Genomic DNA, 15,056 nt, shown 5'->3' on the forward strand with positions numbered 1-15,056 from the left:
TTTATTTGGGTCCAGGTCACCAACACTCATTCAGACAACACTTTCACTGGGGGAAATTGTTTCGAATTCTTCATTCTTTTTTTTTTCCTGCTTTTTTTATTTTTAATTCCTTTTTAAATAAAAAAAAATGTATATATAGGGGAGGGGGAAAAATTTAAAAATAGCATCTCTGCTCCTCTGGACTGTTCCTTTCCTGACTCGAAATCCCTGAAACTTTCCAGAACTCCATGTGTCAGGCGGGAGAGAGTGAAGCGGGGAAAGAGGATATTACCAGCTTGTCCTTTCCTTTATAGGTGAAGGAGTTTTAGAAAGGTAATTCCAAGCAGAAGTCTGGGGAAGAGCACTGTTCCCTGCGGAGTGGCTTTCTGTCCCCTCCGAGCCCCAAGGAATGTTTTCAGGCAGTGCAGGAGGCAGGGAGATCCCCCGCTCCCACTTTATAGCCAGGCTGTAAACGCCTCGCGGAGGTTTACTCACACTCAAACGGTTAATTAAGAAAACATTAAGAGTCCAGCTTAAACCAACAAAAGCCAAGCAGCTCCGAGACGGGTTCCCAGTTTCCAGAGGGCGGCTGCGAGCCCCGTCCCCGCCCGGAGCTGCCGTCCCTCCATCCCCTCTGGATGAGGGCTGGGACTGCCCCAGTGCGGGACCTCTGCATCCTTCTCCTCTCATTCCTTTCCACGTGAAATCGGCACCCAAAGTCTTTCCCTCCCTCCTTCCCACTGACCAAACGCAGCCAGTACTCGATTTTTTTGGGGCCGTCTCCCCAGAATGTGAAGGAAATCACCACTCGCGGGAAGGTGTCCTGGGGTCTGCGCGAGAGCAACCCGGGATGTCGGGGATGTCCCCTCCTGTGCCCGGCCAGTCCTCACCACCCCGAGCAGAGGGCCAGGGTGGTGATCCTGGCCGGGATAACGGGACGGGCTTCTTCCCATCTCCCAGGGATGGAGCAACCATGAGCGAGAGGGCTGTAAGATCCTTTACTTCCCCCAGATCCTGCCTCTGCCTGCTCCTTATTATTTAACTGTCCCAGGGAAAAAAATCGACCGGTTTTTCTGTCTGTCCAGCCTTGGGGAAGGAAGCAGAATTAACACGGGGGAGGCGACGTGCGGAGCATTTGCAGAAAAGCCTGGACTTTGTTTTAAGACATCAAAAAGGAAAGACAGAAAAGGATGGACACTACCTTCCAATACACTTTAGTTGGCTGGTGACAAAAACTCCGGGCATGCTCTGAATGCGTAATTACCCCCAACTGAAAATTCCCTATCTAATTTGATATTTGGTGCTCAGCAGAAGCTAGCCTTCGTAAATAATATACAAAGTAAGAAACCTAATCCAGCAGGCTAGAATGTTTAATTCATCATTATGCGAGCTAATTGGAAGGTGATTATATGGTAATTGCTCATTAGTGGTGTATATTTATCGCTGTACCTTATGTCAAGGCCATGGGAATTGTGTAGAGTCTGTTCTCTCATTTCAAGGATCAGTTTCAGAAGCAGGAGCAAAGCGGGCGAGATCAAGTTCTTCCTGACGTCAGGTCCAGCCGTGGGCGATGGAGAGCGGCTCTATAAATGCTCTCCCGGAGCCCCCGCAGCAGCCGGGGCTCCAGCCAGGCCGTGCGGGGACATGGAGCTCCCGAGGCAGCGGGGCCGAGCGGACAAGGACGAGGACAAGAAGGATGAGAGAAGGCAGATCTGCCTTCCCTGCTCCGGCCGGGGCAGCCACCTGCCAGGCGGGCTGAGTCCGGTGCGGGAGCGATGCCCGCAGCATCCTCCGGCCGTGCCTGCAGCTGGGGCGGCCACGGCCCCCCCGGGCCAGAGGGGTCCGAGGGGCACCGGGAGGGCTCCCTCACAACCCCCGGGTCACCTTCATTGCAACAGGCGCTAATTGCAAAAGGTCAATTAAAAGCGAGCGAGGGAAGGTGATTAATGGCCCTCTCGGTCTCAAGCGTTGGACACTGGCTGGGCTTGCCCGGCTGCGAGTGTCCCACCAGGAGAGAGGCTGGCGAGGAGCGAGGTTACGGCTCGGGGTCAGGAGGTTCTCTAAACTCCCGCTTCCCCCTCGCAGCGGGACCCTTTGGAGAAGTAAATCAATGGCTGTATTAGCTCCGAGCAGTTATGAAGCGCTGATGGACACGGGAGCGGGGCTGGGAGAATCCTGTTGATGGGGAATCCGGCCCGGGCTGCTCTGCCTGTTTCCTACGGGCTGGGTGCTAATGAGGGGGGACCGCTCATTTCCGCCGAGCCCTCACAGGTAACAGCGCGATCCGTCAGAGGAGGAAGGTAAATAAACAGCGATTAAACACAACAAAGCCAGGGCTCCAAAGGCCTCCGGCCTCAGCCCGGCCCAGTGGCAAGGAGAGGGCTGAGTGGGTGCGGGCTTGCACCGCGTGGGGAGCGCAAATCCCACCGGTGGGAAGCAACCCCGGCTGGGAGCCGCTGGCTTTGTCGGAAGGGAAAGGGTTAAAAATCCAAGGCCGAAGGGGTCAGATCCTGGACGGGGAGCCAGCAGCGCTGCCGAGGGTGGGCATCCGGCCTCGGTGGGCACAGCAGGACAGGACCCCGGGTGAGAGGGGCCGGGGGAGCCAGGGCCGGGATGCGCTGACCTTGGCCGAGAGACAGAGCAGCGCGACGGAGGAGGGAAACCGCACAAACCTCACAAACCTCACAGACCGCATAACCGCACAAACCTCACAGACCGCACAAACCCCATAAACCTCACAAATCTCTCAAACCTCACAGACCGCACAAACCGCACAAATCTCGCAACCCCTGCGCTCTGCAGCCAGCCCCGCTCCCGGACGCTGCGCGGGGCAGCGCTCTCCTCTCCGCTCCCCCAGCGCTGCGAGCCGCGGCGCGGGCATGGGGTGCGCGGCTCCCCGTTTGTCCTGCACCCCCTGAGCAGCCCGAGGGGCCAGCGAGGGCCAAATCCCCCTCCAGGCACCGAGGGCCGCTCGTCCTCCGGCCCCCAGCAGCCGTCCCCCCGCTTTCCTTCAAACAAGCCGTAAAAATCCTCCCGAGTGTGCAACTCGCCACCCGAAATCCACGCTCCCTCCCCCGCTCCTCTCAGTTATTTAATATAAAATGTATTTTTGAACACCCGCTCGGATAGCATCTCGCCAATATTTATATTTCCACGTTGCCTGGCATCCACTGTCCCACATTAGACTCTGCCTCTCTCTCCCTCTCTCTAATCCTGCCACTTTAAATAGATGAATTAATAAAGCAAATGAGGGTCTAATAAGCTGACTGTCCTGCCTATTGAGGCAGGGGGAGAGAGACTAGAAAGTGCGCCAAATTTGTTTGCAGTGGATCAAGGCTAGCCGCCTTTGCTTCACTTTCTTTATCTTAATTCCGACTTGAAAAGATATAATTATCTAGTTTGAACAGAGCTGCTATCAAATCCTTCTCTAGGCAAGGCAGGGGAGAGCTGGAGTGGATTGCAGTGTTCTGAGCCGCTTGGTGCAGCCGGAGATAGGGAGTAATGAAGTTGTGGAGTCCTGAGATACAAAGGGCATTAACCTCATTAGCATGAAACCTTTTCTTCTAACCATTGTGGGACCCTTTCAGACTCCTAATCCCCCCTATTTTCAAAGCTGGGTTTGTAATAAAGCTTTTAGGGTTTTTTTTCAAAGCTAATGGCATTCTCTGAAGATTTTATTGCTGTTACGCTACATAGGACGCTTAATTTTTTTCCCCCTCTCTCCCTCTCTTCCCTCACGGTTTAAAGAAAAAAAAAAAAGAAGAAGAAGGAAAAAAAAAAAAAAAAAAGAGGGGTCGGGGGAGAAGTATATGGTTCCTGCAGAAATAAGCCTTTTATCAAGATGGGAAACAATTTCTAGAAGGGCCCAAGTCTGCTGTTCGGCCGCAATCCGTTTAATGTTTGCCCATTTGCCCGGGTTTGAAGTGGAGAGCAAGGCAGCTTGGGCGAGTTCAGGGGAAATGTGCGTCCTGCTTGGTTTCCAGGTCTGCATCATCAGCTGTTCGAGGAGGGAAGAAACGCCACGAAAAGTTTACCTTGGGAATAGCTCTACTAAATAATTAGGCTAGGTTTAAATGGAAGGGACTGCATTGCGACATGCGTCCTAGCCCTGACTGGGCCTCTCTCATATTTGTAGCACAAGTGAATGGAAAGTCACCGGGATTGTATAAGAAGAGATGCTAAAAAAAAATAAAAATCTGATTTTTTTAAAAAAATTAAATTTACATAGTACCCGATAGAGCCAACACGTGCACAGAATGTCTAATCTTAACTTTTCAAGGCAGTATGTTTAACAAAGCTCGTATTTTTTGCGATGCATTGTAACTTCGCCTTATCACAGTGTAAAGGGTAGTCAGATTGTCCTAAATTATGTCCAACTAGCCCCCCTGGATCCACGGATTAAGAGATTAAAGGAGACCACTGGGCAATGCCTCCTCTTTCCCCTTCATATTCCTGGTATGATAATTGCCTAAACTGATTTGCACTTTCACAAAAGCTTGCAGGATTCTTTGTAGCTCGAACAGAGCAGACGAGGTTTCTCTATCAATGGAAATAAAACTGATTAATGCAGTCTATCAGGCTAAGGAGCAAATGAAGCATGAAAAAACAACTGTGTACCCCCAGAAAACCAGCTAGTTTCCTCAAGGACCCAGAGCAACATTTTTTTCTTTTTTTTTTTTTTTTTTTCCTTTCCCCCACCTCTTTAATGTCAGAGTTTTACTCTGTGCCCAGGATCGCTCCCTGAGAGCGGCAGGGAGAGCGGAGGCGCAGCTCACAGGACCTGTCCCTCACCGCACCGACCTGGACAGCGGATAGAAAAGATGGGGAAAAAAGACCAAAAAAAAAAAATCCTCTCTCGTTAAATAAAACACCTATTTTTGCCGAGGAAAGCCTCGCTCCGCGGAGCGCGGCTGCTGCAGACCGGTTTCACCATCACGGACCGGTCCGCACTTCTGTCTCCAACCAGGGAAGGGGCTGGGTTTCTCCTTGAGGTTTTTGTTTGGTTGGTTGGTTCTGTTTCGGGGGGTTTTAGGTATTTATGTACAGCAAGTGCGCCTCTGCGGCTTATTTTTGGAGGTCTGTTTAGCAGCCAGCGAATACATTAAGAAAATGCGCCCATGGCCGCAGGAATGCGCGGCGCGGCCGCGGGGGTTCAGCAGCTAAAAACGAGGCGGTGTGGGGGGAAACCATCGGTTTCCGAGAAATTTGGGGGTGAAGGGGAAAAGATATTGCTTAAAAATTTAGGGTATATTGATAAATCTTTATTGACAAAATATTGACAATGACATACTTCTTGGAAGTATATAGTGTGTTAGAATTCTAACAAATTAAACACAAAACACAAAAATATTTACATTCTGGTATAGGAGACATGAAGGAAACATTTGTCACTTTTTTTTTTTTTTTAGTAGCTCTATGATCTCGGAATATTATAAGGTCAGTGCTTGAAAATTGACCCAATGAAAATGGCCATTAGGAAAAAAAAAATCAATCCGCGATTTTAAGTCCCTTTTCTCTGGATCCTCCCAGCCTAGAAGGTGTCCCCACCGCCAAAACTGGTCGCTGGGTTTGCGCTTTGTTAATCTTAAAAAAAAATTAATCATCATCCGGTTTTGCAATGGGGATACAGTTGGGGGGGGTGGGGGGGGGAGATAATTCCATTTGATTTTTTTTTTTTTCAGCAGAAGTTATGACCAAGCCCAACCTCCCCCGCCCCCCCCGCCTTTCCCTCCCGTCCCTCCCCTCCCCACCGTGTTTGTCCATCCGGAAGGAACACTATGCTTTGTTACTGCTACTTCATTTAGCTTTCACAAACACTTTGACGCCAGAAGTTATCATAAAATGTTTACAGACTGCACATTTCTCGTAAAATAAAATTAAAAAGCACACAGAACCTGTCTTAGAGGGAAAAAAATTACAATTCGTTTCTGTCTTTAGGAACCGGAGTAATTTTTTTCCGTTTCTTTTTCTTTTTTTTTTTCTTTTTTTTTTTCCCCAGACGGCTTTACACATGCAATTCAAGTTTCTGAAACAGGTGTGGGTTTTGGCTGCTTATGGAAATTTCTCTTTCAAAGACGGAAAAAACCGTGAAGTGCAAAATGTCCCATAAGGTGTTCATTTTTCTGGTTTGGTTGGGGGCTTTTTTTGCTTCTATTTTTTTTTTTTCTTTTTAAGATTTTTTTTTCTATATATTTTTTAATTTTTTTTTTTTTACGTTATGCTTTCAAAAGTGGACTGCGATAAACGGAATACCTGTCAATCACCTCGTCCCGGTGTTTTGGCTTTGATTGACAGATCCCCTGTGCCAGAGCGGTGCCGGCAGTGCCACAGTTCGGAGCCCTCGCTGGCTGGCCCTCGCTCGCTCCCAGCTCCCTCCCAGGCGGGAATCGTGTTTTGATGAAGATCTCCGTGTCCTTCCCCGCACCGCCACGCCGCGGGGGTGGGGGGTGAGCCTTTAACACTTTCGGTTGGTGAGGTGCTGGCTTTGAAAAGTCCCAAAGTGCCAGTTTTTAATCGTCCGACGTGACGTCGATTTCCTCTGGACTGGCTTGTTTGGTGGCGATTCTCCACCGGTTAATGTGATGAGTCCCTTTTTTCTTCTGTTGTGAGTCTGAACCTTCCTCTTCCAACTTTTGCCGCTTGAACTTTGTCCGTCTGTTCTGAAACCATACTTTTACCTGCGGGAGGAAAGGCACCGGGGGTTAGTCCCACGCAGGAGATGCTCCGTGTGCCACCGTGCCCGCAGCGTGTCCCCATCACTCCGCGCCCTGCTGTCACCCTGGCCAGCCTGCTGCGGGGCGAGCAGAGCCGGGGCCCCGCTGCCACCCAGCCCTGTGCGGGAAAGGCACGGCCAGGCTGCCCCCACACCCCACGGGCACCAACAGAGCGCTCAGGATGGGGCAGCACCGCGGGGAATGCCCCGTGCGCGCACCTGGAGCTTCCGCGGCCGCGCAGCCCCGAGCCGTGCCCAGGTAGCCCACGCGGGGAGCTGGCCCGTGGGCTGGCACCTGGAGGGGCTCCGGTTCCCCCTCCTGGTCACGGCCTCCAGCCCCTCCAGCTCCGAGAGAGCCATCGGGGCTGCGGCGGGGCTCCCACCTGCCCGGCAGAGCGAAGCACAGACAGGGCCTCGCCCGTTCCATCCAGGAGGGGATGAATACATTTTTTTCCCCGTGGAAAAGCGAATTAAATGTACAAAACGCCCCGAATAGAAAAACACCCATCGCTCTCGGCAGCATCTCCCTGGACGCGCCGTCCAGGAGCGATCGCAGAGCGGTGAGCCCGGCGAGTGGCATCGGAAACATCCCTCACATTTTGTTCAGCGCCGCGCACATCTGACTGAGCCATCCGGCAGCTGACTTCAGTGCTTTAATTACAGATAGTATTGATCGGGGAGCTATCTCCAGGGCTGGCCACACTCCTTGGAGCGTCCAAAGGTAAACTTTTTTTTTTTTTTTTTTTTTTTTTTAAGCAGTTTAAACTCTGGTTCTGTCTGAAAGTGCCTGATAAAGGCCTCAGCAAGGGGGGGAAAGAGAACTGGAGCATTTTAATAAGCTGGTTTAACCCGCTTCGCTGCCTCTTCAGAACAGAGACCTGACTGGCCGGACACACATCTCTGCTGCATTTTCATATTCTCCAAAAGTCCCCCATTAAAAAGCTGAGCGGGGAACAAGGGGTGAGTTTAATTTGCTTTTAGTTTGCTAATTGAAGGGGAGGACGGTTCATTTCTGCACGCTGATCTCCCAAAAGGGAGCTCATTTGTAGGGGACTGGGGGTTTGACATCCGGACAAAAGACCCCAACCAGCTTCGGAATCAAGCAGCACAAAGACCACCTTAAATACAGCTTTCCAGTAGAAATAAGCCTGTGACCGGTCCCTTGTTCGGGGAACCTCATAAAAGTGGCGATCCCTTTTTATTGTTTTGTTAGGGAGACATTTTAAAACAAAAGCTCCAACCCCTTTATTGCTTCCCCCACGAAAAGGAGTTAAGAAAAAAAAAAAAAGTGTTACAACTTAATCCGCCCAGAGAACGCTGTGTTTACTGGGAACTTTGAACTAGGCTGTGGCTGGGTATTTTGGCTTTTTTTTTTTTTTTTTTTTTTTTTTTTTTTTTTTTTTTTTGTACAGTGCCACATACTGTAGCAGAGACAAACCCCATCTGGAACCCTCTCTCCACGAGTCTCCTGGAAGGGCGCAAAACAAAAGCCCGACACAACAACAACAACAACAACAACCACCACCAATCCTTCAAATCTCCAAACTCCAGCCTTTCTTCCGGCGGGCACAAAACCGCGTGGAAAACGCCCTCGCAGGGGCCCGCCGGCCCTGGCTCCCCGGTACCTGCCGGGACCCTCGGGCCGTGGCAGAAACATCGCCAGTGTCCCGCCAGAGAGACCGAAACGGGCTCCGGTGCGGTTCTGGCCCGCAGCCAGTCTAGGGGGGAGGGGGAAAAAGGGGGTGGAAAGGGCAAGGGGGGGGGGATTCCTTGTGAATAATTTCTCTGCTTTTATTTTTCATCTTTCTGAACTCCTGAACCGGCTCGTTGCATCCCCTCTGCCGGCTAGAACGGAGAGAAAATTCATCCAAGAAACTGTGTTTCTGCTGTAGGGTCTGAAGGGGAGGTTCTCCCCCTTGCCCCCGCATTTGTTTTGGTGGCTTTCTCCCTAACATCGAACTCCTTCTTGAGGGCCAGACCACAGCAAAACCACCGGACCCGCAGATCGCGGCTCCCGCCGCTGCCGGGGCTCGGGCCGGAGCCGCAGCCGGGGCTGCCCCGGGACCCCAACCGAGGCACCGCGACCCCCGGCACGGGCCGCGACATCCCCAACGGGAAAAGGGTTTTACCACACTCAGGCGAGGGGAGATCCCACTCTCCACTCCACCGGTTCGGGATCGGAGGCCTAAACACCTCTAGAATTAGCCCTTATCATTCCCGAACGCCGGGCCGGCCGGGTGGGATTTCCAAAGGCGATCCCGGCACTTTCGCTTTCCCTGCTGCCCGTCCCTGCTTCCCCCTTACCTGAGTTTCCGTGAGGCTGAGGCTGTGTGCCAGTTGTTTTCTCTCCGCTCCTACTACATAATGGTTCTTCTCAAAGGCATGTTCCAGTCTCAGTAATTGGGATGGGGAGAAAGCTGTACGGATCCGTTTGGGTTTCCTGGCCAGTGCATTGTGCAATAGGAAGCTCTCCGGGCTGGTTTCATTCCCTGGGAAACAGGGTAAAACAGATTAGTAAAACACCTTCCCCAAATGCACTCGACAGCACTTTCTAGCGCAATAATTTCGGTCTCCCACCATTACTCTCAGGATAAATCCAACTATAGTTTCTATTTTATTTTTCACCTCTTTTTTTTGTATTGAATGTTTCTTTGATAAATACGTGGAGGGGAAGGATAAATAAGCAGGGGGAGGAGAGGACTGGTAGAAATTAAAATGCTAAAATACAACCTGGGGAGCACTAAAGAAAAGAAAGAAGAAGAAAGAAGAAAAAGAATTTGCCAGAGCACAGCTGCGGTATCTGCGGCTACACCTCACGGCTGCCCCCCTTCCCCTCGACCACTGGAGCCTCACGTCTTTCCCTGTTTGTTTGTTATTTCCATCTTCCCTTCGTGGCCAGCTGGGCACCCTGGCCGAGCCCCGCGAGTCTCCCTGGCCGCCCACCGGGCTCTCCCGGCCTGTCTCGCCTTCCCTCGCCCAAAACTTCGGCCGGAGCCGCTTCCCTCCGTTCTATGGGTGAGCTACCCGCAGCAGGGCTCTCCCTGCCGCCTCCCGGCCCACCGACCCTCCCCGCTGCCTCGGCACCGCTGGGAACCGGCGGGGAAATAAAGAACCAAACTCCGAGGAGGCCAGAGAGCGGCCATCCCATCCAATCCCATCCTATCCCATCCTATGCTATCCCATCCCTTCCCATTCCTGCCGGCCTGCGTTGGAGCGGGGGCGGGAGCGGGGGGTGGTGAGCCAGGGCTTTTCGGTGGGCATTTCCCTCCGGCGTGCCCCTGTGCCGCTTCTCCGGGCTGCTCCTTCCGAGCTGGAAGCGGCACCGAGGGGCTCTCTCGGTAAGTGCTTTAAAAATCGTTGGAGGAGGAGGGTGTGTTTGAAATCCGGCTGTGGCTCAACACCAGGACATTTCCGCCTTTCATCTACCCCTCGTTACCAATTGCCTGGTGCCTGCGACAAATAATTTGGTGAGCGAAACCTGTAATTTTATTTTGAAAGGGTAATAATCCATTTTGTGTCTCAGACCGCCTGGCTTCGGAGAGAGTGGCTCCTTTTCCAACCCGGCTGCAGCGGCCCGGCTCTGGAAGGCCGGGGAAAATGCAACATGCAGGTGGTTTGTTTTCGTTCCGAATTAATAAATAAAAATACAAGGGAAAAAAAATAAAAAGCAGATTGATCCCTGCGAGTGGAGGCTGATATTTTTGTTTGTTTGTTTGTTTGTTTGTTTGTCTATAATGAAAGTGGCAGAAGCTGGACCCATCACGGGAGAAATCGGCTCACGCTTCGGAGAAGACGCTGCCGGTTACAAAGGGTTAAACAAGGGGGATTTTATTGATTGTCCGCCATTGGATTCGGTTATTCCCCTTCGGCTGGTTATTAATCGCTTGGCATTTGGAGCCCCTCGCTGACCGCGCGGTCGGGATCGCCCTTCCCCGGCTGTCCTCCGCAGCCCCATCTCCCCGCGCTGCTCCGGTGCTGGGATTAATTCCCCACACACACTCCCCTCCTCCTTTCTCTGGGGTTCCCTTCGTTTCTTCCCCTCTAACAAGGGCAGCGCGGGGCTCGGGTGGCGGCGGGGGCCTCCTGCGGCCCCGCAGCCCGGCGGGCACCGCCGCCTTCCCGGGAGAAGCTCAGCCCCAGCACCTCTCCATTCCCCGCTCTGCGGGCCGCTTCCTTCGGGGGATCCTCTCTAGTTCTCAACACACCGGAACAAAAAATATCCACCTTTTCGTCTGCTTTGAATGGGGGCAGAAAGCTGACGAAGTCCCAGCCGGCCTTGCCTTCCCGTTTGCCCCCCTCTTCCCGGGAAACCAAAACAAGCCGGGAAAAGCAGCAAAACAAAACCAAGCCCAAGCCCCTCGGCTCTGACAGCTCTTCCAAGTTTGGCGGAGGGGGAGACAGGGACAAAAGACCCCGGGCCCGGCCGAGCCGAGCCTTCCGCTCCGGGCAGGGGCCGCCCGCCCGCCCCCAACATCCGCACGGCAGGGACCGGCCGGGGGCCGCCGGAGGATGCAGGGCTGGAAAGGAGAGAGGAGAAAAGTTGCACGTACCTTGGAACCTGTGGCCCAGATACCGGTAGCGGTGTATTAGCCACGGGTAGAAGGTGGAGGGGTCCCTTTGCTGCGAGGCGAAGAGCGGGTGCGTGGAGTGCGAAGCAGGCAGCGGGTGGGCGGCCAAGGCGTGAGGAGGGGGCACGGGATGGACCGGCACGGCCGGGTTCGGAGGGTGGGAGACGGCCTCTGCAAAGACCAAGTCCGGGTTGGAGTAGACCCCCCTGCCAGTGGAGTGGAAGCCGTTGAGAAAAGGGTTCATCGGGCTGGAATTGGCATAGCTGAGCGCCGCCGGCCGGATAGGATCCTCGGAGCGAGACGCGGGCAAGGGGCTGTCTTTGGCCACCAGCGACTCGATGGTGAAACACCGCTTGGGTGTGGGCTGAAACATGCTGCCGCGACGAGAGTCCCCGACCCAATCTCTGCCCGTCTCTCTCTGGTGCGCGGGAGACGATCCGGGGAAGTTTGCAGCAGGGAGTGACTTGAGGAGGGATAGATACACACATAAATAGACAGGGGCTGGAGGAAAAGGAGGCAGCGGCAGCCAGCGGTACCCAAAAGGGAGACACACACACGCACCACGCACACACTCACACAAAAAAAAAAGTTGCTGGGAGAAGTTTCCCTCCTGCAAGGAAAAGGCGGTCGCGCCCCCCCCTCCCCCCCTAAGTCCAAAGACAATCCATGGATGTGATCGGCCCCTTCACAAGTTGTGCAAACGATTTGTTAGTTCATGAGCCTAATTAGTGCTGGGATCACATAAACAGCTTCCTCTGAAGCCTGGTAAATGGCTTGATGATTGGTCGCTATTACTCGCCTTGAGGTTGAAGGGGGAGACTCTTTAAAGTGCGTCAGAGGGGAGGCGAGCGCCGGGCAGCGCCATCGGGAGGGATGGAGCCGCGGATCGGAGTGCGGCGGGAGCGCGCCCGCCAGCGCGGGGGGAGCGCAGAGCAGCCGCCCCCGCCCAGCCCGGCCCCGCTCCGCGCCCCTCCGCGCCCGCGCTGCCCTCCCTCCCCTGCCGCCGCTCCGCGAACAAGGTAGGCGGATGGGGGCCGAGGGGGGGCTCAGCGGGGCAGGAGATGGGGGGCCTGCATCTCCTCGGGTGGGGGCAGGGGGGAGTTGGGCAGCGCGACACCCCTGTCCCTGCCACCTCTCGGGTACTCTCAGCCCGGCCAGGTTACCTGGATCGGCCCCGGGGCGTCAGGGAGAGATGCCCCGCTTGGGAAAGATTTCGTCCCGGTGACACAACGGCTCGTCCTGCTCCTCCGAACTTATTTATTGTCCCTTGGCCGCTCCGCGCCGCCCGCAGCGCGCGGTGCGGAGCACAAAGCGCAGGGCAGCCGCATCGTGCAGGGCTGGGACACGCCGGGCTCCCGCAGACGGGACAGGGGATCAAGTCTCCGGTTCCAGCCTTGTCCGTATTTTCGCGTTTACCTTTGGGTCCGGAGATGATTTTAGGGCTGAGTTCTCCTCCTCCCATTGGCTGGAGCTGCAGAATAATTATGATCACATCCTAATACTCTTGGCTGGTGCTTACTGTTTATTGGTAGTTAAGGATCTATTATCTATTCATCAGCCTCCCATTTTTGCCAATTACATTCTTCTAAAGTGAAGTACCAGCAGGTATTTTGCACATTTACAATTAATGATAAAAAAATCTGGCGTACTTTAAATCTATTACGCCGCTGTGTAATTTATCTTAAAGATGCGGAATTGCTAATGTAAATTAATGTTTCTGTTGAACCAAGGGATGGGGGAAGTCTTAAAACCAGTCTAGCGTTTCTTTCCTTCACTCCCGGGACTTGTTTTCTATTTTCTTTCTACTTTATACACTAGAAATCCGTTACTTCTCTGCATTAAATTATGCTAAAAAACAAATCGCCGTCTAAATGGTTGTTTCCAGCAAAGGGCGAGGTGAATTCTATTCTCCTTCCCCACTCGCTGCTAAAAGCATCTGTTCCCAGCTTGCCGATATTTTTAACACAATCCCAAATCGACGGGCTAAATATAAGTGACAAAACAGTGTTGGGCACGCAAAGATGCGGCTGTTCTTGCGCCTTTGTTTGAGGCCGTGTTTCCCTTTGTGTACCCCGCGCTGTGTGCACTTTGTGCAGGGAGAAGTTCACTCTGTAGGAAATGTAAATCTGATCTCCAGGCGTGGGGTGGCTGCACGTATAGATATCCACAGCCACACGTGCGTGCGAGCGCAGAGCTCAGTGAGCTTTACACGGCGGAACTCGAGTCTTTGGGCAGATTTTGCTGCGAGGTGCCATTCTCCCAGGTCCCACACGTTTGGGAAAAGCTTTCCTGCCCGAAGACACCGGAGTGTATTGCTCCGGCCCCGCTGAGCTGAGAGAGCCGAGCAAGGGAGAGAAGGATTTCCCTCCGGCCCCACTCGTGCCCCTGTGAATCGCTGGTATCTTAACTTTTTAAGTCCCCTCACCCCTTCGCCGTGCAACTTTTTTCCCCTCAAGCGGCGGTCGTTACGCCTCTTCTCGAAAAGATCTGGGGTTGCAGACACGAGCAAGGATGAGAAAGTGCCCTGAATAATGGGACGCGTGTTTGATGTGCTGATTTCGCCTGGAATCTTGGTTCCAGTGCATTGAAAATGAAAAAAAAATATAAAAAAAAAAGAGAGAGAGAGAGAGAAACTTCTCCTTCTTCTAGGAAGAACAGTGCTCTGCATCTGCGTATTTACACTTCTCCATGACTGAAGAATGAATCTGAATTGGAAAAACTTCAGCTCCTTTTTTTTTTTTCCCTTTTTTTTTTCTTTTTTTTTTTTTTCCCCAGACATCCTGACATAATCACGGGGCTCCTTTGAAAACTGCATCGGGTAATTTAGCACTTGGGGAGGGAGGAATTATATCCGTTTGAAAAGAAACCTCACACACGCAGAACCTCCAAAACGATCGATAAATTTCCCTCGACCTACTTTACCGCCGGGGAAATATCCACTAGTCTAAAATCCCTCCCCGAGGGGGGGGTCCCGTTGTTTTGGAGCTGAACGGAGGAGGCTACGATTGTAGCCGGGAGTTCTCCACGGCCAAGTCCGATTTTTTTTCGGGAAAAGAGAGTGATTTTGGCCGCAGCACCCTGGAGGTCCGAGCCCTGCTCGCTGTCTGTGCCGTGTACATCCGTACACATATCTGTGTGCGTGCTGTGTGTGTGTGCGGGGATACATCCAGGCAGAGGAACCGCGAGCACAGCCTGGGGAGCACAAGCTTTCCCTGGGTTTTGTCAGAGATAAAACAGGCCGGGGACAGTGAGAACAGAAACCAAAAGGACTCGGGATGAGATTTCCCAGAATTTTCCTCTTCTCCCTAAATTTTTGTATCATTCTCGCCCTCGTCGCCATGGCCATTTCTCGTGGGCGCTTCCCCAGCAGCCCCGGCCTCTGCTGGCCCGGCCACGGCCGCTGAGCTCCAGCCCGGCCTGCCCCGGGAGCACCTCCCGAAGCCGCTCTCTTGAACTTTTCCTACCCAAGGTCTTGACAGGCTGCTCTCGCTGTCCTCTTGGCGTCTACACGGAGAAAATCTGGCAGGGGCTCCCCTCCCAGCAATCCCGATCTGCTCCAAGCGCACCGAGGCAGCCTCTCTCGGAGGGAGGGGTGCGCTACATTCGCAGTCAAATTGCATGGCTGGCCTCAAAGGCTCCGGATTTCCAAACTAATACTCATCTTTTAAAAGACGAGCCAAGAAGAAATTGCGAGGAAGGTCTCAGATGCGGGGACCTCGGGGTAAGACGGTGATTCGTGGGCTAAACCAGGCTGAACTTTCGCGGGTATGAGGGTGGCGGTGAGGGAAGTTTCAGCC

General features: G+C 53.2%; 1 protein-coding gene across 4 annotated transcripts; it reads right to left on the bottom strand.

Moving 5' to 3' along the window:
• Window positions 1-5,689: 5,689 nt before the first annotated feature.
• On the bottom strand, window positions 5,690-12,655 carry EMX2 (empty spiracles homeobox 2). 4 transcript variants are annotated; one of them, XM_033066484.2, is made up of 4 exons: window positions 12,423-12,655; window positions 11,242-11,722; window positions 8,996-9,180; window positions 5,690-6,656 (listed from the first exon to the last, which is right to left on the bottom strand). In XM_033066484.2, the coding sequence occupies exons 2-4, from the start codon at window positions 11,630-11,632 to the stop codon at window positions 6,489-6,491; spliced, it is 744 nt and encodes a 247-aa protein (XP_032922375.1). In that variant the 5' UTR covers window positions 11,633-11,722; window positions 12,423-12,655; the 3' UTR covers window positions 5,690-6,488. The 4 variants fall into 4 exon arrangements, with proteins under 4 accessions (XP_032922375.1, XP_032922373.1, XP_042635467.1 ...); XM_033066482.2 differs by lacking the exon at window positions 12,423-12,655 and having other exon boundaries at window positions 11,242-12,139; XM_042779533.1 differs by lacking the exons at window positions 11,242-11,722; window positions 12,423-12,655 and adding an exon at window positions 9,756-10,238.
• Between the last annotated feature and the right edge of the window lie 2,401 nt (window positions 12,656-15,056).

Source organism: Catharus ustulatus, chromosome 8, assembly GCF_009819885.2.
Source record: "Catharus ustulatus isolate bCatUst1 chromosome 8, bCatUst1.pri.v2, whole genome shotgun sequence".
Taxonomy (NCBI): Eukaryota; Metazoa; Chordata; class Aves; order Passeriformes; family Turdidae; genus Catharus; species Catharus ustulatus.

Coding starts and splice junctions, on each gene's coding strand:
- EMX2 (XM_033066484.2), bottom strand. CDS start 11,632: ATGTTTCAGCCCACACCCAAGCGGTGTTTCACCATCGAGTCGCTGGTG. Junction 9,181..11,241: donor TCTGGGCCACAGGTTCCAAG/GTACGTGCAACT, acceptor CCTGTTTCCCAG/GGAATGAAACCAGCCCGGAG. Junction 6,657..8,995: donor TCAGCCTCACGGAAACTCAG/GTAAGGGGGAAG, acceptor TTCCTCCCGCAG/GTAAAAGTATGGTTTCAGAA.